This window comes from Glandiceps talaboti, chromosome 2 (genome assembly GCF_964340395.1).
Source record: "Glandiceps talaboti chromosome 2, keGlaTala1.1, whole genome shotgun sequence".
Taxonomy (NCBI): domain Eukaryota; kingdom Metazoa; phylum Hemichordata; class Enteropneusta; family Spengelidae; genus Glandiceps; species Glandiceps talaboti.
In genome coordinates, this window is record NC_135550.1 from 21858039 (window position 1) to 21884870 (window position 26832).

The 26832-nt window shown below is 34.5% G+C and overlaps 2 protein-coding genes across 4 annotated transcripts in view; one reads left to right on the plus strand and one right to left on the minus strand.

The window, feature by feature from the left end:
- LOC144450439 (uncharacterized) overlaps positions 1-17244 on the minus strand; it is a 30255-nt gene extending 13011 nt beyond the window's left edge. For all 3 annotated transcript variants that reach the window (XM_078141059.1, XM_078141050.1, XM_078141043.1), the window contains exons 1-11: positions 17149-17244; positions 13615-13840; positions 9664-9753; positions 8507-8587; positions 7877-7954; positions 5832-6012; positions 5002-5100; positions 3966-4321; positions 3248-3272; positions 886-1409; positions 539-671 (exon numbers count right to left, since the gene is read on the minus strand). In XM_078141059.1, coding sequence (XP_077997185.1) covers positions 539-671; positions 886-1409; positions 3248-3272; positions 3966-4321; positions 5002-5100; positions 5832-6012; positions 7877-7954; positions 8507-8587; positions 9664-9753; positions 13615-13710 — 1663 coding nt within the window. In that variant the 5' untranslated portion in view covers positions 13711-13840; positions 17149-17244. The remainder of the gene's footprint in view (positions 1-538; positions 672-885; positions 1410-3247; positions 3273-3965; positions 4322-5001; positions 5101-5831; positions 6013-7876; positions 7955-8506; positions 8588-9663; positions 9754-13614; positions 13841-17148) is intronic.
- A 131-nt stretch (positions 17245-17375) lies between these two features.
- LOC144445540 (serologically defined colon cancer antigen 8 homolog) lies at positions 17376-25624 on the plus strand. Its single transcript, XM_078135134.1, has 16 exons — positions 17376-17421; positions 18603-18862; positions 19145-19270; positions 19762-19878; positions 20275-20364; positions 20731-20795; positions 21179-21373; positions 21591-21729; positions 22098-22250; positions 22506-22640; positions 22810-22926; positions 23462-23590; positions 23883-24015; positions 24150-24267; positions 24997-25171; positions 25481-25624. The coding sequence occupies exons 1-16, from the start codon at positions 17376-17378 to the stop codon at positions 25622-25624; spliced, it is 2142 nt and encodes a 713-aa protein (XP_077991260.1).
- The last annotated feature ends 1208 nt before the right edge of the window (positions 25625-26832 follow it).

Genomic DNA, 26832 nt, shown 5'->3' on the forward strand with positions numbered 1-26832 from the left:
CCCTCACCAATTTTTTATTTACTGTGTACTTTTTATACTGAAATGAATTCACAATGCACTTTGTTTTGGAATATAGAAGGTTGTAAGAGAGAGATAACCATAAGCAAATTCATAGTAGCCACCAGAACCCATTGATGTTTAAAATGAAAACAAATCTTTGGTGAAAATGTTTGTGGCTATAATGCAGGAGTATTTAAACTATGTGTTTGCAACTTTGCCATTATTTGTTTACAATGATGTGCTGACCAGGATAAAGGATCCAACATTCTCATAACATCATTACAATACAAACTATTCAAAGAGGTGAAGTATTGAATTGTAAATACCAAAGGATTGTCAAACTTTACAAAGGAGACTGCATTGGCTCAATTGACAGTGGATGTCAGTTCTCTATACATTCATTTTTCAACAACTCTCAGTTCATCCACACCCATAAACATTCATTAACAATATGAACCCCTGATCTTAGGAAGTCTCTACCTGATGTTGGTACTGCAGATAGGCATTGTTAAAATACAAAAAAAGTTTGTCTGTTTACCTTTACTTTTTGATTGTGATCTGGTCTGTTGATCTTCTGGACTGTCTATCAAATTCAACTCTGTACCATCCTGTGTAGCCCATTGTGATACCCATGATGGGTTTGGTGCTGTACCTGGCACCTTTTGAAGAGTCTGTGGGGTTGAAATTAAATGTATCATTACAAAACTCAGTACATCAACAAAACAAACAGAAAAGACTATCAAAAAGTCAAGCTAGATTGATAGCATGGCTGAAAATGACAATATTTATTTATTACCAAAGAGTTTATATTTTGTCTTGTAAAACACAGGGTATCCTACATATGATAGAAATATTCAGAATGAGAATAAAATAATTTTCTTTCACCTGTTCTGTTTCCTTTTTATCCTTTGCTACATCCTTGTCCTTTCCTGGAGTTGTTTTATTCTCTACATCACTCTTCTGAGTATCATCACGGATACCAAACACCTCGTCAATTTTCTTCCTTGCTTCTTTTTCCTCCTTAGCCTCCTTTTCTTGTTCAATAGTATAAGTTCCTGTCTCACTGACATTGTCACTTTCTTCAGCCTTTTCTGCTAACTCTTTTAGTTTTTGAGGATCAGGTTGTTTTCTTCTGATAACCGGTCGTTTTCTACTTGGCATAGACTTTGATCTGGTAAGGGAACTCTTAGGGGCAGTTCTAGTGTTCATTTCACCTGCCGAATCGTCCATTTCAATATTGTCTAACACTGCACCTGTACTGCTCCTAGGTCTGGCCAACCTACTCTCTGTAAATATTTTACTGACTATTTCTTCAGAATCCACTCCAGTGGGTGAGACAATATCATCTTCAAATGAAAGATCACCGGCTAATAGATCTGATGGATTCAGCTTTTTCTGTCGAAATTTTTCTGGCAATGCAAAAAATGAAAATAATCATTGCAATGGTTACTATGATTTTTCAGAATGTATCATAGAGAATCAAGTCAACCCTCCTATGTAAAGGAAAGATTGTAAATTAACAAAATTTGTATCACAATTTATTTAAGTTTTTACTTGGCAAATATTTTAAATAAAATAAATAGTTTTATTCAATAATTCTTTGCTTATGGACTATCTTTATACAGGTGTTGGTATATTACTTGAGAAGCTATTTCTTTACAGAAGTGTGTGTGTGTGTGGATGTGCATGTGTGCATGTGTGTGTGTGTGTGTGTGTGTATGTATGTATGTATGTGTGTATGTGTGTGCATGTGTGTGTGCATGCGTGCATGTGTGTGTATGTATGTGTGTGTGTATGTATGTGTGTATGTATGCGTGCATGTTCGTGTGCGCGTGTGTGTGTTGTGCGTGTGTGTGTGTGTGTGTGTGTGTGTGTGTGTGTGTGTGTGTGTGTGTGTGTGTGTGTGTGTGTGTGTATGCATGCCCAAATCTGTGTATGTGTGAGTGTGCATGCATTGCATATGTGTGTCATGTGTATGTGTACAATGGTGTACATGTGGAGGGGGGTAGCAAAGAATGTAAATATTATATTCCTGAATATTTTTTTAAAAAAATAAACATTTTGGTCACCACTTTATTGAGTATTCACTAACTGACTATTATATATATGATATGTAGCAGGTCCCTAGGGGAATATTGATACAGAACTGCTGATCGATATCACAGAGGCTATAATCATGATTCACAATTAGGGAGCTATGTTTCCAGCTGGGAAGCATTAGTCAGAACTGAAACTTAGGTCTCATCTACAAGGAATCATTACTTTTTGGTAACTAGAGATTTCCAGCACATGTTTATGATTCACCAATATTTATTAATCATAGTATAAGGTATAGCATTACAACTATTGGGATTTAAAATGTTATTTAAACTCTCATATGGAATCCATCACAGAGTCCAAATTGACTTTTACTTCACAACATTCAATGATATGTGCTTTGAACTGTACATGTACTTTGTAACACAGTTCTACAGCTTGTACAATTTCTTTTAATTCAAATGACATATCTAGTATCTGTCATTTTGACTCTAGTGCAAACTCTGCAGTGTACAGGAAATCCAGGATCTATTACATATATTGGATGAGGGAAGCCCACTAGGGGAAGGTAACCTGATAGCATGACATATCTGATCTCTGTTGACACTTTGACAGCTGCTTGAACTCATGTCTGTCACATCAAAAACTGATCTACAATACATCTATTCTGGGAGTTAGTCTGCAGAATAAACTCTGCCCTGTTGACCCAGGCTGACTGGCTGGGGTGTTTTTGCAATCTGTCAGAATATTGAAAACACACCACAGTTGTGTATGCATGCAAACTGGGTTGTTACGCACTATGTCTCACGAAAATTGGCATATAAACACTGACGATCAGAAACTAACCAAGCATGGTTCTATACCAAACATCATATGCATAATTTCATATCTAGAGCAAGCAGCCCTTAGGTTTTACTCTAAACAGCTGTAAATGTTAGAATACATGCTATCAATGAACATCCATATACAACACTGACAACAACTCATGAACTTTGAGTCATACATAATGAATTAAATCCTGTTAGAGAAGGAAATATTTCAAGATGACATGTATGAAATTATATGATGATTTAGTCGTAAGTCTAGAGAGCTCATTTGCATTTTCATAAGCAGAGTTCAACATTAATAGGAGTCGGCTACAAAAACATACTGACTATATATGAATGATAGACTACTTTTTATTAAGATTGTCATGTTTACAAACACTTACCTTTGCCAGATGTATCTCTTTCAGGCTGCAAGGCAAAACAAACAATGATTTATATACATCCAGACGTTGATACACATTGGCTATGAGTAAATGAAAATGAGTTGACTGGCTGAAATTGAGTTGTCAAGTCAGCTGTGAGTAGTTTTGTTAGCGGCAGGTTGTCAAGACAGCTGTCTTGTGTACATCATACACTAGACTGATGAACACTACATATGGAGTGGTGATGAACTTTGAAATCAATGTGACACAATAGACTTGATGTCTTCAGTGGAGCCATGAAATCATAATGGTTTCCCATAAAACAAAATGCCATTGCAGCAAATATCCTTTGATCTTCTCATTAAAGTTACAAAATTACTGTGATAAGAGTATTTATGAAATTGACTTTGACTGTGACGTTCAAGTTACAAAATGCATGTGATAAAACTCTGACATGTAACTGTTAATTTTTCAAGGTCAGTAATAGATAATTTGTATGCTTTGTATTTGCATGTCTGCAGTCTTTACAATTAATGATCAGTTTCTTTGAAATCTTACAAAGAGACAATGAGCAAGGGATAAATATGCTATGACATTACATGTAAAGGCATAAATTGCTGCTGGTAAATATAGTAACAGATAATATTAGTAAAAGTAACTGCTGATTGGGAATCACTACTAATATTTATAATCCAAGTCTGTTATCCAGGAAATACATAAAGAGAAAATTTCAATTTACCTCCAAGTCAAGATGTTCCTCAATTTTCCTAAGGATCTTCTTCTCTTCCACAATTCTTCCATTTTCATCAATTCTTTCCTTCACTTGTTGTGGCACAAATCTGCTAAGCTTTCCCCTCAAATTCATTTTGGGTGATTTCTCTTTTTCTTTGAACTCAATCGTGAAACTAGCATGTTTTGGGTTCTTTTCAACAATAGTTAATTCACCATCATCTGCCTTTTCTCCATCTTTTTGTCTTGGTTTTAAATCCGTGGATACTCTGTGAAAGTGTTTCTCTTCAGTTCCACCCAGATTTAAAGTGTTGGGTCTGTCAGGTTTGGCTGCAGCTGGGTCGTCGTCTGATCTATGTCTGTTATCTGTGAAATGAATTCAATGTTAGAATACCATGTTGGGTGATGTACTTGAACTTCCGTGTTGTCTGTATCAAAGTCATGTACATCAACATATCCTCCCTTCTTTCTCCCTCACTGTGATGTTATTAATTTGTCATCATTTGCTTTACAAGTTTAGCTGATTACACACATTATCATGGATTTCTGGTGAATACATATAATGTTGTTGTAAATCTTCCATGATGAATAGCCCAAACTAAACATTTAATTCTATTAGGTAGAATTTCAGAAATAGAAAGTGTAAATTTATCTATAAATTTGCTTTAGGGGAAAGAAAGAACAAGTGAAGATAATTGACTTGGCTCAATAAAGTTGAAGTGTGAAAACTCCTGTCTACAAAGAACTTCATGTTGTGTTCATCAATAACGAGGGAAATGTATACACAGCTCATTGCAAATACTAAAAGTAGTTGAAAATGTTCCCTTTTCCATCTCCAAAGACAGTACATGATATGTAGACAGTGTATGATAGTTACCCTAAGATGATATATAGTGAATATTTATTTCTTGGCCAGAGCTCTGTAAATATCGATAATATTTTTAGTCAATTCTAACCAAAGACAGCATCACTGCTGCAGTTCTTAGAATGCATACAAATGACTTCCAAAGAGAAATGAATCATACACAGTAATGTAAAATCCTGACCTTTGGCAATGATACCGTCTTCTTTACTGGATAAAGTGTTCTCTGCACTGTCTTGACCCCACCATGCTGGTTGTCCATACAGTGGACTACCATGAAAACCTAACATGGTACACAAACATTGCATAAAAATATAATTTATGGTGCTTTTATTTTTACCATAGAAACACTATGAGTCATCCGCTATAAGAAGTAACAATGTTGATAATAATATGGGTAGTTGTCTGTGCAGGTAAATTTGCATGAAAATTGATTATAATAAAATATACTTGTGACTTGAATACAAATTCTACATCAATGTCATTTTAATTCAAATACTAGATCATTCTTATCACTTTATCTTACTGGTTTGAGGGTGTCACATTATGAAGAGGTACATTACAGAACATATTTAATTTTTATAAGATCTCTGAAAAGAGGACACCAATACATTAATTCTTTTCTATCAGACTGAAGCAACCTGTGACTCTGAAAATTACATTCTCCAATGATTGCAAATACATCGAGGGGTAGAAGAACTAAATTTGGCCTAGCAACCAGATGGCTACCATTTGATGTCATATCACCTGATGATACAGTAATAACAGCTGGTAAGACTACACTGTGCTTGGTGATATGCAATGATGCATATACACTTTTCTAACCCCCAGTTTACTAAAACAACAAGTTTCCATTAGAGGGTCAACTTCCACCTTTCTGAATGATGCCTAGCAACAAGTATTGGAGGTGTATTGAGTAATAATTGAAAAAAATAGCTTTTCCAATATATTACATTCAGATATTTCTGTTCTGTTACTCCAAATAATAATAATAACAACAAATGTATTTATTACCTTTGGCTTCTGCAATGATCTTTTTCACACTTCTTCTGCTTTGTATAGTTTTAAAAGCTGAGCCTGTAGTAGTAGTTTTTTGTATGGTTTCAGACTGTGTTTCTGACTCAAGTCTTTCATAATCTGAAGAGTTCATTTGGGCTAACTGTTCTTTGACATTGCCTTCATGGTCCAAGTCGTCCTGTGATACATTCAGATAGGGTAATAACGGTCAGCCAGGGTAATAATAGTCAGACAGGGTAATAACAGTCAGACAGGGTAATAATGGTCAGATAGGGTAATAACAGTCAGACGCAGTAAATGCAGTCAGACAGGGCAAGGCTTTGATACAATGATGACAGAGTAGGGCTGTGACACAAGGTGAGATCATGAACGGGTCTGTCTCTAGACTGACATTTATATACTTATTTACTGCAATAATTGTCCCTATATCTGGCATTGACAGTACATGTACTTTCTATTTAATTTACAAACTAATAAGTTGGTGGTCCAGAAAAGAATCATGTTTAGCTTTCTTTTAATTCCAACAGCAGGGAAACTTGGAATTGAATAATGTGTGGTATTTTAATTATTTCTTAGGTTCACAAGTATCAAAGGCCAATATCACAATAGTATTAACATTTGGGTGTAAAAAAAGGTTGTCCAGCACAACTATAGAAAAAGTTGATCCTGAACAAATGACCATTCCTAATCAATCTTTATGGCTCCAATGATAAGATAGTACTAATCCAAAACCATAGGGTTTAAAGATGATGTGACAATGATTGACATCATGTTTTGCAATCCTGGAGAAGTCAAAATGCTGTATTGTAAAGATGTCACATCCCTTTATTCAATTACAAAAAATTATTTCTTTTGACAAGTGCTGTCCAGCCTGACAATATCAATTCCTTCTACTTGTACAATGTAATGTTGACATGGCAATGACTAACATCATGTTTTGAATCCTGGAGATGGCTAAATATTGTAAAGATGTCACATCCCTTTATTCAATAACAAGAAATTATTTCTTTTGACAAGTGCTGTCCAGACTGACAATATCATTTCATTTTACATGTACAATGTTATGCTATCCACATACCATAGCAACAGTGAAGATGACCTAATTCACATAACATAACAACCCTTGACATGACATACACTCTATTGTACCTAGCAATAAAATCATGGTATGTCTGTTAGCTGTATTTTATTAGTTACAAACTCTTTATCTATGGTATTACTATTCCTATGGAAATGTAGCACACATAATAAAGTATTGAGGAGACCACATAAAAACTGTCACACAATATCAATGCAGGGGTCATTGTATTCCAATATTCTATAAGACTGTGTACTTTTTACTTATGTAAATTATAATAAATCATTACACAATTCTAAGATGAACAAAATTCTATAATACTATGTACTTTATCAACATTCAATGCTGTGTTACACAATTCTATGACTACCAAGAAACATTACAATGTTCTGAAGTGAATCAATAGCAACTTTTGTTTGAGTTGACATACTGGTATGTTTAATGACAGCTTGTCACTGGGAAACACATCTATGGACTGATAAACAATCTATTCTGATACATCTATAAGAGTTACTTTGAAAACCACAACCACTGGTTAATAATGACACAGTGCTCCCCCTTGACCCCCCCCCCTCCCTTGTGTCACTTGCCCTCCCCCACAGCTCTAAGCAGTGAAAAAGACACATTCCTTCCCCTTGAAATATTTCTGAGTTACAAACTGCAATGCTACTAAAAAAGCATTTAATGGTTAATATAAGTTTGACTGACCAGTAGTTAAGATTATGACAACCAGTTTTTCTCTCTAGTAGGAATTTACAATGATGTTCTTGTAGTGCTCATGTCATTGACATTTATACATTTTGACACTTCTAAAGGTCTAAGTTCCTTCACGTTAATAGATTACTTGGTATTTTGGCTATGTTGAAACATTCTTAATAACTCTTTACAATGGCAAATATAACTGATTGATATGAGAGAATACACACACTAAAGCAAGGGGTGAAGAAAAACAACATTAACTTACCTCGTTTCTGTTATCAAATACAGGACTTTGTTTTGCATAGTTGACAGTGCTCATGTTTGCAAATCGATAAACATCAGGATGTAATTTTTTGTTAAGGTAAAATTTGGAATTTAATAGATATGATGAAACCCTGACTTAAAACAGTTGAATAATTTACCATGATATTTATATCTGACAGATAATACAGTGTAGTGTACATTCACTGAGTAACTGCTGCTCCATAAGATGGCCACTCTCTCTCCTATCTCATTTTGTGTATTGTTATGATTTATTTCTCCGACTCATTCTGAGTACTTTACATGGGAAAATGTGCACAATTAATGTTAAAACTATTTCACCAGATCTATTGTTACTTTAAATGCACAATGGATTTCTCACAAGTACAGAGTACAGAATTGAGCATTTAAAGAGATGCTTTTAAAATGCCTCACACCTCCACCTGAGTACAATGTATCTATTATATTTCTTTATCTTAGTTCAGTCACTTTACCACTCAGTGGAAATGTGGGAACTTATTTTCTGAAAACAGAGTGATGTTGGCAGTATTCCAAAGGTACATGATATTATCAGCTGTGTGTGCAACACTACAATATACATACTAGTGTTGTTACATTTGTATACTCAAAGGATATCATAACCAAAACGTATAGTATCACTACTTTGGAGAGTTGTGTATGTCTGTTCTGGAATGCGAGCTTCATTGATAAAAGTCTGTAAAAGAAAACACAATACAATAATAATTAATAACTTAACATTACACAGTCATACATATGTATCCAAATCTATGTTATACAATGATACATTTGGATCAGAATTACTCATTTTTTTCACATTATACTTTAACGTACAACTTTTCTAGACTATATTATTGTTATGGTATCAATCTAAGCCAACATACACATGAACTGAAGTGGTATAATTTTACGATGACCAACGATATCCGAGTAAGAATTACCTTAATATCCAATGTTACTGCACAGTAAAAAACCTATGACATCATATGACAACCTATACACAATGGGTGAAAGGATACCTATAAACCATGTATGCTTAGTAACTATCATACATGGTATTACATCCTATGTGACCTACAGCATGTACTTTAATAGTACAATGCATCTTGTAAACTATACTTACACTTTCTACACCGAAATGACATGATTACATTGGGAAATATACCATTGAAAGAAAACATGCAGGACACCTCAAATATCACATCCAAACTACAATGTAATCTCAAGCTAGCTCAGTGCTACCACTGGGTCTACACTAGCACCTTATCAGCATGCGTTACCGTAGCAACTGGAAGGGTTAATGCCTACACAAGCTCAATGTCAACAACAGTCTACTCTAATGTTGACATCACGATGACACTTGGCTAGCAACTAGGAAAGGGAGTCATGAGATATTCTGTAGTTGCAATATTAATATTTCATACTGAATATGATAACTATTCTACAATGGTGAACATGATACATTAATAAGATATTAATCACGCTATAAAATGTCATTTCAATGCATCATTACAGACGGATATAATTACAAGGAACAAAATTACTTCCTAAAGGATATATTTCCAGTTTTATTTCACCTCCCTATTGCGATTCAAAAAATTAACTACTGCTTGCAATCATGAACTTGCAGAATTCTGATCACCAAGTTCAACTATTCTGGAACATGATCCAATTTCTGATAGAATTATTTCAACATAGAGACTTTTCTGCCATTCTTTACTGCAAACTGCGATAATTAGTGATATTAGAGATCTCTGAGATGCAAAGACTTACCCCGTTCAGGCTACCAACATCCTTGATGGTATAGACATCATCAAACTGATCATAGTTGATAACGGCATGTCTCTTATCTATGGTATGGGACTGCAATGACAATACAGATAACAATGTGATTATGTCATCTCACACTTACACCAAGGCTGCTTTCTAATTACTAGCAAAATGCATGTATATACTTGTTGTTTTTATTCCAGAGAGTAGTTCTCTTTATACAGCAGAGTGAAGTGAGAGACATTCAAATGCAAACGGCTTTTAAACTTTACTAGAAATCATACTCAGAAACAAGCAGTGACCCATATCATCAGTATTTTCAGGCTGATGAAGCCAAATCATAAGGAATACATGTCACATTTATACCTAAATTTCTCAAAATTAGAAAAAAAATTGCATTATTTTCAGACTAATACAATAATAGTGCATAGTTTTTGCATAGAAACCAACAAGACAAACACACGTTGTCATGGTATAAATAACCAGACAAAAAGACACTGTGTTACATTCCTTCACAGACCTGTCTAAATTGACAACAATAAGACACTGCATTGCATTCCCCCTCACAGACCTGTCTAAATTGATTTGCGTGGTAAGAATACAAGCAGGTAAAATCTACATATAAAGTTCTTGAGGCATTTTCTTGAAGGTGAGCGAACCTAGACTCCTACAACAAAACTGTTGCAACCAGGGTTTCATTGTTTCTGTTTACATTGGAGTTTTAAACTTTACCGAGGACACTATCTATATATAGTAGTAGTATTATCAATAAAATACAAACATTAAGTTAAAGCTAAATTCATTTGAAAGACAATTCTTACTGAATATACAGTTAGCAATAGATTCATTTGTTAATGTATTTACATGTCCATGACTGGCACAGTGGAGTAAAGAGATAAACTGGGATAAACACATATATTCCAAATTTGCACTATATATATTATAGAATGTCATTTTTCTATCTAAGCTGCATATGACTTATGCTCTATTTTGTTTGAATCATATTTCACTCATTTTTATTTTGCATTATTTAGACGAATCACTTCATTTGAGAATTATGAATTGAAATAATATTCATAAAAACCTTCTCCATGTAAACAATATACTACCACAATATGAAGCCTTAAGATGAATGACACATAATCATTTATGTGTTTATTGCTAAATTAAAACATGGCTGAATCATATTTTATCGGTTTTTGGTTATTTTTAAATCCCGCTTTTGTTTTGCATTTGTGCAGACACTAACATATGGCACATAGTGATATATTATTACTGATTGGTATATACTGGCACTCTTTTGACAAAAACATTTTTTATCTGACTGATGTGTAATCTACACCATGCATGACATGTCTAAAAATACCCTGAGTCCTAGATATCACATTACAATCTTGCCTGGAAAGTTTAAATGACTAGTTTTAATACTAGGTTTGGTTCCAATCATTATATAAATGTGACACTTTATCATTATACATATGTACTTTTCACCGATAGCTATTATTTCAATCTTTTCAATAAATCAATTTCATTTCTTGATTATTGTGGCTACTTTATTAACTAATGTGCACAATTTGGTTTTCATGACTGTCTTTATGTGTTCTCTGTTGTGTACTGTGTTTTTCATATACTCTGTAACAGACACTAAGACCTGCAGACTAGTCTCAATAATTGACACTATCACTGACTATACATGAATGTATACAATGTACTCCTATCAGCTCACTACCACTTGCTTACAGATAAGATGGGATTACTTGACCTCCAACTACGTGTATAAACAAGGTCTAAAACTGTAAAATGACAAGTAACATCATGTGATCAAAAATACAACTGAATATGTAATCCAAATATTACATTTCAAATTTATCACCTTGAATCACTATTATGGTCTTCATTGCTACAGCCTTGTATTTAGTTTATTGGAAGATTCCATTATCTACAGAACACTAAATTTTTAATAATAAATTATTAATACAAAGATATTATATACAAATTATATTTAGCCGAATGAAGGTGAGCTAGTTGCATCAAACCGTCGTGCTATCATTTGGGGATTGGAAATAAGGATGACTTAGTTTAGAACTTTACATCTGTCAGATATAAAGATATATATCTATATAAAATTATTATACATACCGTTATATATATACAGTATACTGTGTTATCATTTGAAAAGTTACTTTCATATATTTAAAACTGACATTCAAATCTAGCAGTATTCATTATCTCCAAATACAGGATTGGTTGTTACATAATTCTGATAATTACTATAATTACATTTTTATTGATTTTAAATAGTTGTAATCAATACACTACTGATCTCTATGCACTGCAATCTCTATTAACAATCTAACATGGTGAATGTGAAAATGGTTCATTAGCATGGAAGGTTCATTAGCATGAATCACATTATCTAGACTGACAATGAAGGCTTATTGACATGTGAAGAGTATTTTCAAAGACATAACCTTAAACATATCAGAACATGTTTGCAAGATATATTTCGAAATTGAATTCTCTAGGTTTGCTATCACATTTGCATCTATGCTTGAATACAGTTATGTTTACTTTGACCTCTACATAGAGTTCAATCCCTTTTAACTGTCCACCTCCTGTAGACATAAATCACAAGTACAGGGTCACTGTAATACATCAATGACAAAAATCTTATTTGTCAACGGTAATGTAAAACGCTAACATTGAACTTAAAGTAACAGTGTAAATCAAACATATACAAGACAGATAATTCATTTCTATGGAAATGACAGCAAGTATAAACAGTTCACTTTTCAACAAACTACATGCACCTCCCCATTTGACAATTTCATTGAAAACTTCTACAATGGAGTCCTTGTTAGACAACAAAAGCGTCTCACCTATATATTCAATGCCACTAAGATGATGACCCTTAGTTTGAGGTCATCATATAAAGAAATCATTCACACTGAACATGCTCACACAGGTATGTCAATAAGCACATTGTCAAAATTCTATAGTGGAAAAAAAATTGTCCAAATAAAAATGTCATTGTCATTTGTCATAATGAAGTATAAGGCAAAGGATAGGACTTAACTGTTTACAATACTCTAGGTGGAGTGTCCAATTTCTCTACTACTGGTGAAGCAAGGTCAGTTGCCTACAACAGCCATGTTGATCATGATCATAAAAGCATATAGCAAGGCAAAGAAATTGAACGAGGAGCATGTATCTGTGTGACTTGCCAGGAGCACCGCACAACTAGCTATGAAGCATATGTTTGCATCATCGTGAATTTTAAAATAAAGTATGTGATGGTAGATGTATTCATACCATCTTTGTGCCATCAATCATTATATTCTAATTATAACAGTATTATGACTCATATGATTACCTCATTTGATGTGAATCCAGACTACAGCGTGGAACTGTACATGTCAAATTAACCATGTTGTTCTGACTGTTGCATGTAATTACACGGTCAGGGTTACCCACTATCTATCTATGTTCAAAGATCTCTAATAATAATCCATCAAAAACAACAACTTCTGGGCATCTATACATGTATGAGTGGCAGACTGAGCAACATGATCACTTTGATAAAACTGTTCCATAGATAGCTGTGCATGTACAAGATATTTTACCCTAGCGAGCCAACAGTAATACTGTTATCATGATTATCCCTCCCATGTATTGGACCAGGTGCATATATATAATACACAACAACAATGAATTTTCATTCATGTCTTGTTTTACAGACTTTGTACACCATTTTATCAGTCATCATCACCTACCAGTTCTTTCATAGTAAAATAGTATACTTCATGTACCATAAACTTCAAACCAGCACCAAATTAGTACAAATCCCTATCCCCTATTATTTGTTCACTTTTCATGTTCCAACACATAACACTAGCACTGGACAATAATAGACACATGCAAATCTGAACCATATGGTACACAACATAGTCTTACCTGTAATAGTATCTCGCAGTCCTCACGTCCTATAAACATCATGGTTGGCTCTAACTGGTGCATACGACCAGAACTACTGATAAGGCACCAAGACATCTTGTGTTAATTTGAAATCAATTATTGCTGTGACATACCAAGATACAACATCTACTATATCTATGCAACAACCATCAACTGCAACGATTCCACATACTTGTACAGCATACAGGCAACATCAAGTGTTCATCTGTATATAAGACAGAAAATTAATATTATGAATTATGTAAAAGTAAATATTACAACTTTTATGGCTGTATAATATCTGTTGTTTTGGATTACTCAATTACAAATATAATGTACTTCAGCTGATGGATTTATAAGTTTTAATATGAAGGAATACATTATAAATGTGACAAATCAAATGTTCATTCAGCTAAGTCTGTCAGAGTGCTTAATTAGATTTCCAATAACATACCAGAAGTAATAACAATAATTTTGATAGATGTAGTATTGTATAGAGATAGTAGTACAAAACATGTCAAAGAATAAACACATCACAGACTTACAATGATATATAGTTCACAATCATTGCAATAATGCAAATTGCACTGGATTATACTCATACAGTTCCATAGTGGCATTATAAATTCATCAGAGCTTCCATCATATTTTTTCCATTTGATCACAAATATTTGTTAATTTTAGTACGTACATATAGCAAATTCACAATATTTTAATATGGGATCCCATTTGCTATATTACTACACATGCATACAGAATGAAATTTTGCAGACTGTGATTAAAAGAAGTACCAGTATTTGTAATTACCGCTGTCTACATGCATATGTATATAGTGAAGTCTGGGGTTCAATCTACACTGTGATGTCAGTGAGTCATCACATGGAAGGTCAGAGGATATAAAGACTTCCATTTAGATACTGTATTGTTGTATGGTTGCCGACGACATCATGTACTATCTGGGATAGGTTCTCATTCAGACACACATGTACATTACTGTAATACATTTTATACAGCAATTCAACCATGGTTATCTACTATCCATATAGTTATATTGCTTTTAACATTACCTCATGTGTATATAACACATGGAGAAATGACAAACTGAAAAGACAATATGAAGTCTTTGATGTCTGGCCACTGCTTTCATATCTATGATATTACTTCATTATTGCTTATTTTTTGGTTGTTTGTTTGTTTGTTTGTTTGTTTGTTTGTTTATTTACTCATATCAGTCAACCTCTTTCATAAACATCATAAACATCAACAAAGGCCCTGACCCTTGACATTACTGAAGCTTACACTACCTCACACCAACCAGTCTACTTTCACAGATAATTATAGAATATAATTTAGTATTACGGCATTACACCATCTGAGGAAAGGGTGTGACTTACAAAAACCAATTATTCAATACCAGTTATTTTTATCTTCATAGAAGTAGGTCCTACATAGAGTAGTTTGCTGCATTCCACTGAATTATCAACATCATAATTTATTCATCCTTAGCTGACCCATTTCCATTCCTTGTTGTATTTTAGTAAGTTTTTGGAGATTAATTTGCAAGGGTCAAATATTAGAAAGGGAAGTTAAACCTGCTGCTTTGTGTTGGCACACATCCTGTGTTGTTGGTCGGTGTGGTCGTGTAATGACCAAATTACAGATATAGACACGAAATATCATTACACATCATATATCATAACAGTTCTGTTAAAGGTTGGCTTTGACTTCACCATAACATGCCTGACTGTCCTGGGTGACACCAAATTGTGATTTTTATAACAATGCATACATTCCTGACAACACTTGACCAAACTGGGTCACTGCTATTGTTTGCCTGCATATACTTGTTAGCAATTAATACCCTATGTTTGAGTGGCTACACACAGAAACCAAGTCTGAATTGTTTCCAATTAAAATATGAAAAGATTCACAGGTTCTTAGACTATTATATTCTTTGTTTTTACTCAAGCAAAACGATGGTACATCTAGTATTTCAAAACTCCTCTCAACTTAATCGATGAAGTTAAAAGCACACCTTGGATTTGTCAGAAAGAATGTCTCCATATCAATTTCACCTACGTGCCAAATTGCTCATCTTTATTGATATAGAAACTGTACACATAATTTCGGATACTCAGATTTATATAAGTGCCTTAGGGAACTGTTTGAATGTTCAAAGTACACCTAACTCTCAAGCTCATAAAACTCTATGATGTTTTGCTCTGACAAGCATTCCAAAGCTATATACATATTTAACAATATTGCACATGCTTCCATATCCTTTGCTTTGTGGAGGCATATGCAGAAAATATCATCTAAAAATGACATATCCTTTGAATATGGTAAATATATATTACAGTATATACAAAATATGAAACCAGTCATTAAGTTTAAACTGTTGCTTCTAAATACTGCATGTTCCAGATAGTCTTTGTAACACAATGTGCATTACAATATTTGCTAGCATCTGTTGTTTCTACCAATGTTCCATCTATTTTCACTGAATCCAGGCAATTCATATCAATATTAATCTAGTTCAGTTTTAATCTAGTTATGTGTGCTACTAGTACTACCAAATAATGTGTAATGCAGAATGGGTTTACACATCTCACAACAATGAGTAGAGCAATGACAACGTTAACACACCTACACTACTGTCACTTTTGTTGACATAGTGAACTAACTGTAACTGCACACACTATCTCTAGTTATCATTTATTTGTTAGGGACAATCATACATGTATGCTAAAGACAGCAATGGTAAACAATAATTCTACAAATAAAAGAATCTCAGGGTTTGTCCAACATACTAGTATATAGTAGAAAGGTGCTAGCATGTGTAAAAGGTATCTGTGATTCATTCATTCCTTGAAATCTCAGTTTAGAAATTAAGAATTAGCGTCGATGGTAGTTTCACAATTCACTGACTTTGTGTTTTCTTACAGTATGCAGTATTGACAAATGAATGAAATGTTTTGTTTTTAAATTGACAAGTTTCCTTAAATTTTGGTTTTGGTTTTGAGTTCAACATTTTGTTTTCATCAAACGAGAAGAACACAACATCTTTACATTGCAAGTGGTTATAGATAATGTTTATGCCACAAAAATAGCACACCCACTTATTTGTGCTGCGCTGTATTTGATAACTGTTTTCATTCAGGAAGCCATCTCCTCACCGACAAATTTTGACAAGAAGTCATCCCCGATTAGCGCGATTTCTTCACTTCAATACAGTGGACCTGGCATGACTTGGTAAATGAATGCATGCATAATACCACGGACAACAACCAACGGTTAAAGAGTAAGACCACAAGACGTGTGTGACGGTAACAGAACTCCTTACAGGAGCTGTCAAACACCAGCGTCATCATTACAGAGGGCATCCGACGGGTGGGCCGGGTGCTTTTCAAGTCAATCGTCGCGATTTCTTAAAGACCATCTTGTTCGCAAGCTTTGTTGGTAAATCTACAATCGATGATGAATAACAACTCATATTGCGTATACATCAATCAAAACTACACCTTATCGACTCACCTGTTGAGCGAAAATCCAAAAAGAAAGCAACAAACGTGAAATAAGTGTAGTTCTTGCTGTGTACAAACCGACATTCCAATCATCACCAAGATGACCTCACCACATAAATGACGCATGCTCAAAACGCCTTTCACGATTGGTTTTGGGATAAGCCTCGATATCATGCTTGGGGTCAGTGTCAGCTGTGAAAGTGACCTCTGAAGCAAAATATTACTTTTGGTGCAATTATGGAAGATTTAGAGGTGCTTTCGGAATATCAGCGGACGATTAGGGGTAAGATATAACAACCCAAGCATACAAATATTGTAAATTACGGACTGCATTGATGTTTTGGAAACCAAAGACGTTTTGGAATATTTGGAACTCGTCCCATTTACGTTACAACGTTCATCATGCATGTTACATGTACTCCACATATTTGTTTATTTGATTTTACATTCCAAAATATTATTGCAGTTGAAAACAGATGAGGGAATGTTTTGCATTGCTTCAACTGTAATCAAATTGGTTGTGTCTTTTACACGATTAACACCTATTAAATCCAATTAAGGTGTGAAATTTAATGTTTTAGTGAAGTTACCTATTTCAAAAGAAACCAAAACATGCCGCCATTTTCAGAACTCGAGATCACCAATCAGAGCGTCGTAACCAAGACAACAAGGTTAAGTGGGGTTCAGGGCTAAAGTCCAAATACTTTAAAAATCTTATATACACGATATGCAAGGTGTATGTATGAATTCTCGGGCGTTATTTGGTGTATTTCAGATCTGATTTCGGTTGTTGTTTCTAGTGTTTCAACCCAATCTGCTTCTAACAGAGAGTTGCATATACTGAATCAGAAGTATCTAAATGATACAGTATGACAAGTTGTATTATTTATATTAATAATTTGGCTTGTGGTGTTCAATCAATCAGTTTTGATCTGTATTACTGCTGCCAATATTGTACAAGTACCACTTGCATCATGTGCATTGATGGTGGTGATGGTGGCAGCAGCAGCAGTGTTGGCAGTGGTAATGTGGACATGTCTATGTGAGTGTGCATACTTGTGTGATGCATTTGAATGAGGGTGGATGGTTGGTATTTTACCAATCACAATAGATTTTCTTACACATCTCATTTATAAAAATGAAACAAAAAATACATTGCATCTTGTATTTGAAATAATTTGAGTATTATATATCAATAAGTAACATGTACCATATCATTCCCATCTAATTGTTGAAATCAGCGATTTAATCCAAAGTCGTAACATTAACCTTTGCATAAGCCTAGATTCTATGCTTGTCGTTGATTTGGGCCAAAATTAATCACAAACATAGAATCAAAGCTACCTTGGTATTTGTAATATCAGGAGGAAAGTTGATATGTTTATTGAGTATTTTATTTTCAAACAATAGTATTTATGTAAAATATGTTACTACAGTTTGTTTTTCTTCTATTATATTTAATAGGCCGAGCCAATGCAAGTCTTCAAGACCTGAAGATGTCTTTAAACAAGTCCCCACCACGTAAAGGGAGAACATTATCATCACCATCCTCATCACCAGTATTACGGAGTTATTTTAGTGCTGGTACAGATTATAATACTGCTGTTGACAGACTCAGAATGCTTATACAAGAACAAGATGCCAGGCATGGTAAGAGTGAGCCCACTAGACCAAGAGTTCTACTACCAATGTTTGATATGGCTACTGCTTCAGATGCTGGAAGGGTGAGTACATGGTAACCAAAGTGATGGAAAGGAAGGGTATCATTTTAGGTAGAGGAAAGAGACATGGGAACTTTTTTAATGAGTTGTCTTTCTTTAGTCAGACACAATGCTGGCTGCCATCAGTGCATAAATTTCTTTGGTAAGTATAACACAAAAAGATATGTGAGAAACAGTTTCACAGATAATAAAGAAAGTATAAATATGTCTAGATATAGAGCAACAATCTGTGGGAATATTAGAATGTTGAGTTCATGATATCTTGTCTTCTATCAACTTTTTCAGAGTCCAGCAGTAAGTATGGGTGGTGGTATGGTAGAAACTCTACCAAAAGCATCAGAACTGCTTCCACTCATCAACAACTATATTTCATACATTCACCAGTTAGAAGGAAAAAACAGGTTTATTGAAGTAAGTAACAAGGACTATTCCAAGTTCTAGTAGTTGCAATGAATACAGTGGACTAAAATGGTTGTACATCACTTCCATAAAACCAAAACATATTACATGGTGAAACATTGAATTCTTCATATAATGTCTGTATGTATTAAATGACTTGTAGGGTCAATTTATTTTGGAAAGGTGATAATACATCAACACATCAAATGCTGTACATGTATTTGAACACACAATTTATATGTGTGAAAATCACAGAGTATGCAGTAAGTAGGTGAAATTTACCTGACTTCCTCCACTTTCTGTACCTGGGTTCCAAATCAAGGTTATTGGTATGGTACAGGATATGGACTGTACAAGGTTTACTGCCCCCCCCCCCTTTCACCTTGTTAATGGAGTTCTCAAATACATTAGGTATACATATATATCATTTGTATATGTGTAATTTTATTGATGACCAGTCCTGTTCACCTTTTAACATAAAACTCCCCATCTTATCTTTTCAGGATGAACTGAAAATTATCAAGTTGAAAATGGAGGAGGTTATTGATGACAACACAAGGTTACATGAACAGTTGAAAACTATGGTGGTTGAAGTCACACTGGATGAACCTGGGTCTCAAGTATGTCATAAGTGTACATTAGTTTACAAGATTCTATATTCCATCCTTGGAGTCATACAAAAGTCTTCATTTGTTGTGTGGGTTTAAAAGCCAAGGATTCAATCCCAAACAAGTTCATGTATTAGTGTTATGTTATCAGTGGAGCCTTAAGGATTGAATAGGATCATCTTTTTGTTCTGGATCAAATTTTCCATAGCTCAGCCTCTGTCAGACAACTGGTTTTCAAACGTAAATTTTAATCCTAATCCGAACTGGGCTTCAAGATATTGTACTGAAACAATGTTTAGTATCTGTTGATATCATTACATTTTTTGGCATTCTGAATTTTGGTGAGTGACATTATCAAGCCAGGTAGCCAAGTATGTGGGCTTTATCGCTATATGTGTGTTTTCACAGGATGAGAAGCCAGGTGCTCAGACTGAGAAGTACTTAGAAACTGCTGGTGTCATTGACCCCAAGAATGTATCAGAGTATAAAATAGAATTGGTAAGTGAGATGTGAGATGATAAAATAAACAACTATATGTGTGAATGACATGATAATTCAGAATAATGAAAATTTTATCACAACAATCTTACTAGTATATGATATTCATAATAATTGTACAATTTGATAAGCAACTATTTAGGGAAGGGTTGTGTAAAAATATGCAGTAATACTTTTATGATCATTATCTTAATACATATTTTGACATTCACTCAGTACTTCATAATTTTACTGTAAAATGTGAAATTTATAACATTTTGAATGCAAAGTGGACTATCAAAAAATAGTCTGTGAAAGGTGGTTCTCTATGTCAACCAATATTTGTACCTGATATTTTCAGTGATATTTTCTTGTGTTTCTTTACAGGAGAAAGTTGCAGCACTGTATGCTGGGAAGACAAACAGGCTGGAAGCACAACTTAAGGAGGCAAGGTACAGAATTTTTTTTATCTTTTCTGAACAATATTAATATAAAAAATAAACTAATGTAGCATATCTCTAGTATTACAAACCATGTAGTCAATTTTATAAGGTTTGGTACATTGTGTTTTACTGCAATGTGCATTGCATATACAGTTTGAATAGTGGCGTAATGCTGTAGTTTATCAATATGTTATTTTCATTGAACATTCATTGCAATAGTGTAAGGAAGCTTTCAGTTTCACTTCTGAAGAAACACATAAACACACACACACACACACACACACACACACACACACACACACACACACACACACACACACACACACACACACACACACACAGTTGAACTGGCCTAGACTGTACACCTCATATCATTGATATTGTTCTAACAGAGATGAATTAGAGAGAGCCGAGGGTGATCTTGGAACAATGAAAACCAAAGTACGATTGTCAGAATCCAAACGTCTGCTGGGAACAGATAAAGCACCCTCAGTGGAGGGATTATGTGTGAAATGTGCACAGAATGATGCTGTGCTGGCTTCCATTCATAGTGATATGAACATTAAGACCATTGACAGACTAACAGGGTAAGTTGGTCAGTTTCTCAAGGGCAAATTGAATTAAAAAATGTTGTAAAATGCTTTGAAACTCTCCAAAGAAAGTTCTGTAAAGATTAGGTGAATGGATTTTTGTAGTGTGTAATTTACTCTTGATAAAGGCTTGGTGTACAAAAAATTGATTGAAGAACTCAAGACGTAAACGTTGTTTGTGAAATCTTCTGACTGCCTTGTCTTATTTCTGTAGTGAAAGAGATGATCTGATGGGTACTGTGACAAGACTGAAATCAAGTATAGAGGATATGAGGAGAAGAGAAGGTGCAGCACACGAACATGTCAAACAGAGTATTGAACTGGTAGAGCAATCTCAGCTGGAGAAAAATCAGGTATTTATGGCAGGCAGTCCATGATGTACCTAACGTGTTTGTATAGTGTGATTGGTGTGGTTTTGACGTGATTATTAGACAAAGGAATAATCAGTGTTTCTTTGACCGCTGACAGAACTACGGTGTTTGTAACCCAACAAAATGTATATTTCAGATAAAGACAACTAGCAGTAGATACCATGGTTGTGTTCATTTCATGTACTCAATTCCATTCTCTATAATATGTGGGGACAGGATAGCTTTAATAAGGTGAAGATTTCTTGAGTGAAACGTCAACTTTATCAAAATTCTGTATTTGGACTGAGTACGTACATGTACTTATACTTATCACTAACTCACATAGTTTTGTCCTGTTTTCTGACTTACAGGCACTTGTAGAAAAAGAACAACTCAAGGGAGAACTGCAAAGACAACTGGAGAATTATAAACAGATGTTGGTTGACAACCAGAAGAGTTTGGATCAAGAAAAACAGCTGTACATGCAACAATGTGCCAAACAAATGGAGAATGTACAATTACAGGTAACATCTTTATGTTGTGGAATCTCATCATTTCTTTCCCTGTCAAACACTAAAATGTGTTATTTCCTTTCAATTAAATGTGTTTATGAAAACTCACCAATATGTATGATTCCTTCTACATTCATGGGCACATGGATATAAAATCAAAACCTTCATACAATTATTACGTTGTTCATAAAACTTACACGTAGAATATTCTTAACATCTGTTTGTAACATGGTCTGATATCAGGTATTTCAAATATATTTTATATAGCACCAGCATACATTAGAAAGGCTGACGGCCACAGAAACACAAATGGACAAAGTGTCCAGAGACAAGGCACATATATTATCAGAGTTGGAAGAAACCAAGTCACAGTTGGCGGATTATACAGCCAGGATAAGTAAGGTACGGTATGACTTGTTTGATATAATACTGGTCCTAGAATGTTATGTTGCCCAAGGACCTTCATTGTGCTAGTTTACCGTAGCTGAGTCTGTTCCTCCCATGACACAAGCTTGAAGTGCCTTGTTGTACATTTGTTAGTAACTCTAACATGTTTTGTATTATCTTCTAGAAATCTGCCAACATCAAACTGAGCAATGCTACAGCCATAGCACAGAGAGATGAAGCAATGAGACAACTGAAAAATGTTAGAGACAAAGCATTATGGGAAGGCCGAGAAAAAGAACAGGTATAGTGATGATATGATGTAGTGGAGTAAAGGGTCACAATTTGAACATGATTAGTATTAGATATCGTATTGAATTGTGATAGCGCCATCACATGGTATATTCCTTTCTATAACACATCATTTTCATATAGCTGTCAGTGATTTGCGTAGATTGTATCATGTGGTATGGTCTATTGACCCATAGTGCATATTTCATGAGGGCACCACATATTATGGAAAATAAGGGTTGGAATTCTCATCATTTTCTCGTATGCACCATCATGGTACATAACAACAAAGTGGGTGTAAAACACCTTTAAAAGTTCCTAAAAATCATTGTTGAGCTTGCCATTAACTTTTGCCATAAAATGCTAAGTTTGCCATTGTTCAAAATATGCTTCCCTTCAGTTGTCAAACTCTGAGACATTTTTCTTTGTGATAACAGTGACAGGAATATTATGTACTATAGTGTTCAATTATGTCATCACTAGAATGTTATGATTTACTGAAAGTGTGGGCACCATTACATGTAACATGAAAACTTTGTTGTCCATAGGAAATTGAAAGACTACACATTGAACTGAAAGACGTGAAGAGACGACTGGCTGATGCAGAAAAACAAGCATCCAGGGCTACAAATAGCCATATGAGGACAATGGAAAGACTCTCTGCTGCTGAGAAAACAGTAAGTCCAAATGTTACCTTTTTCTGAACTTGGACTGTAACCATCACAATATTACGGTACCTCCCACAGTTTTCTCACTTTGTCAAAAATATTTGTCTTGGATACCAATCTCCATCAACATGCCAATTTGTCACTAGAGGGGGCTGTTTACCACAATGGGTCAGCCTTACTATATGACATGCTCATTTATGAGACAGAAAATATATGTCATTTTGATTTATGCATAAAATATATATGTGTGACCATAACAAATCTGTCACCATTACTTTGATTGACTTGTTTGTTCTTTCAGGTGCATGGATTGCAAACAAGTGTTGAAGAGATGAAAAGCACACGGGAAAACAGTATACAAAGTCTGGCCAAGAAAGCTCAGGAAAGGGAAGCAGAATTATTGAATCTCGTTGATGAATTGGAAAGCAAACACAGTAAGTGCCCAGATGTAATGTCATTATGAATTGTGGTTTCATTCATTTACAAGTCAAGATGTGTGCATATCAGGCTATGATATAACCCAAATCATAGAAATACTGATAATCTTGTTATATCATTTTATATTCAGCTTCCACCAAGAGTGAATTGGAAAAAATGCTCAGTTCACAGAAAACGTTGATTTCTAAGTTGAAAGAAGAATGTCAGAGGCTGGCTCAGGCATTGGAGAAAGCCAGTGAAATGTATAGGTAAGAACACAGACAAAGGTTGTACATTGCAAACTAGTTATACTGTATGCTACAATGGCATTCATTAACACATGTCAGAGGGGAAAGTCTGAGAAACATTCAGCCGAGTACTCTGTACTCTCAACCATCCAACTAATTGAAATATTAGATTGCATGGATGTGTGCAAAATGACTAGTATCACATTGAGTTTTGGACATCACAAGTGTGCCTTCTTTGCTTAAAATGTAAGTGGTAACATTTTAAATGATGTGTGTTCTTTGAATTTAGCACTTAGTGTTAATAGTACAAACTGGCTGTCATGATTTATTGCTTAAAACAAATTGAACTAAGGGCACTAACATAATGACAGGTTTTTCCTGATGATACTTGACTGGCAGTGGCTCAGTATGTGTGTTATGTAAAACCTCATTAATGCCATTTTTAATTTCAGCTATGTTTCCTGTAATATTTATTTTATCATTTCCCATAGTTGATGTCAAAGGTCACCCTATATTTTATTTTCTGTGATCTTACTACCTATTAGCCTTCCTAATGAATATGATCACACGCTTCTTTTTCTACCACTGTAAATTTACAAACTGCAAACAAATTTCCATATTTTGAACCCTGTCAAAAAGAATAGATAAATGAAATTAAGAAAACAGTTTTAAAAATTGACACAGTCATACATCTGTGTACGTTAATAAATGATTAAAATACATTTTTCTCTTAATTGGTACTGATGATAGCTCTGAGATCAGACAGCTAAGGGAAATGAACGATATACTGTCTACGAAGCAGGAGAGATTGACTCGGCAACATAGTGAAATGGAACAACAGTGTGTTCAGCATGCAAAAATGCATAAAGTTATGACGGCCAGAGTAAAGGATATGGAGAAACATGGTCATGGGTCATCACAGCAGGTTAGTTATATGGTTGGATCTTGACTGTTGATATGACAACAGGCTTGTTATGATTAGTTATGGAGAAGGACATCAAAATAGGTTGGTTTAAGATACATCACAACAAGTTATTTATGATTGGCTAATTCTGAATATGGGATGTCAAGAGATAAGTTGTGATTGGTTAAATCATGGGACATCATAAGCAGTTAGTTATGATTGGTAAGTTATGGACAGTTTGTTTCACAACAGGTTTATGTAAAGTCTTGATTGGTTTTTTGAAACAATTAGTCATTGTTGTGTAAATTTACCTTTTGTTGTTATTTGTAGGTTGTGGAGCTGTTGAACAAACTCAAGTGTGCTTCAAGAGAGAAGGAACAAATGCAAAAAGAAGTGAATTTCCTGCAACAACAGTTAGCCACACAGACACGTATTAACCAGAAAGTAAGACCTGTCACATCCAATGGACAATGAGAACCAAACAACACTACCTGGATGACTTGAATAATCTCTCTCCATAATTGGTATCAGTACTTACAATCAAATATTTGGGGTGGGTTAGTTAGTATGCTCTGATTGAGGTGCATGTACTATCACCTGAGGGCAGTCAATCTTCTTTTTACTGTTCTATGACAGGCCTCACATGATCAGCTAATCTGTGTTTATTAGTCTAGATGCTAGACCCTCAGGCTGTTCTGTGCTAACCAAAGGCCACACGGCACTGAAGGCTTTTCTGGAGGCACAGCCCACTCGACTGCATTCAGAGGTACTGTCAGTGTCATCCTTTGACTTTGTCTGGTAACCTTTTCAAAGTGTCATCAGAGATCTTGTACAAAACTAGTTTACATTGTGCATGAATCCAGGATTTGTTAGTTTGTACATCAAGCTTTCTTATTTGTTCATAGTTGTCGTCTTTAACCAGAGATCGAAAAGCTACTTTGGCCTTGACGTAGTGAAAACAATACTTACTGTTATCAGGGTTTTTTTTACAGGTGTGTACGTAGTACATATTGGTCTAGCACTTACCAGGTTTTAGACTGTAAGATACGTCATGTCACTCCGCCCTCACTGACCTCTCTCCCATGGGAGGGATTTACCGATGTGTGAGGGCGCCCTGTCATGGCATACCTTACAGACTAACCAGGTATATGCATGTTGGTAAATTATTTATTAACAAAGGAAAATAAAGAAGTTCAAAGTTAATTTTGGTTATTTCAGAGTCACATGCAAAACTACTGAAATCACGTTATCGTGGAATATATTCCTAACATGTAATAATATAATATTTTTCTGTCATATTCCTAAATATGGTACTACAGGTCTTTATTTTGTATATTTTGTAATATTTATAATATTCTCCCGAGTAGTCAGATTTAAGATAACAATGCTTTGGATAATTAACTTTAAAATAAATAAATAAATAAATATGAAAACACTCAAATTCCTTCAATAACAGTATTTGCAGGTGTGAGCCTTAAACTTGACTGAAACAAATTGATTATAAAACATTTTTTTTCTTAAAAAGAAACATATATATAGAAATATACAAAATATGAATGAATGTATAGAAAGAGACAAATTTTAATTAATTTATATAAAAAGGTGATTCCAAGACTGTACTTGAACTTTTATATATAAACTTTTTTCTCATTATGGTGTTAATTTGGCATACACGATGAGGT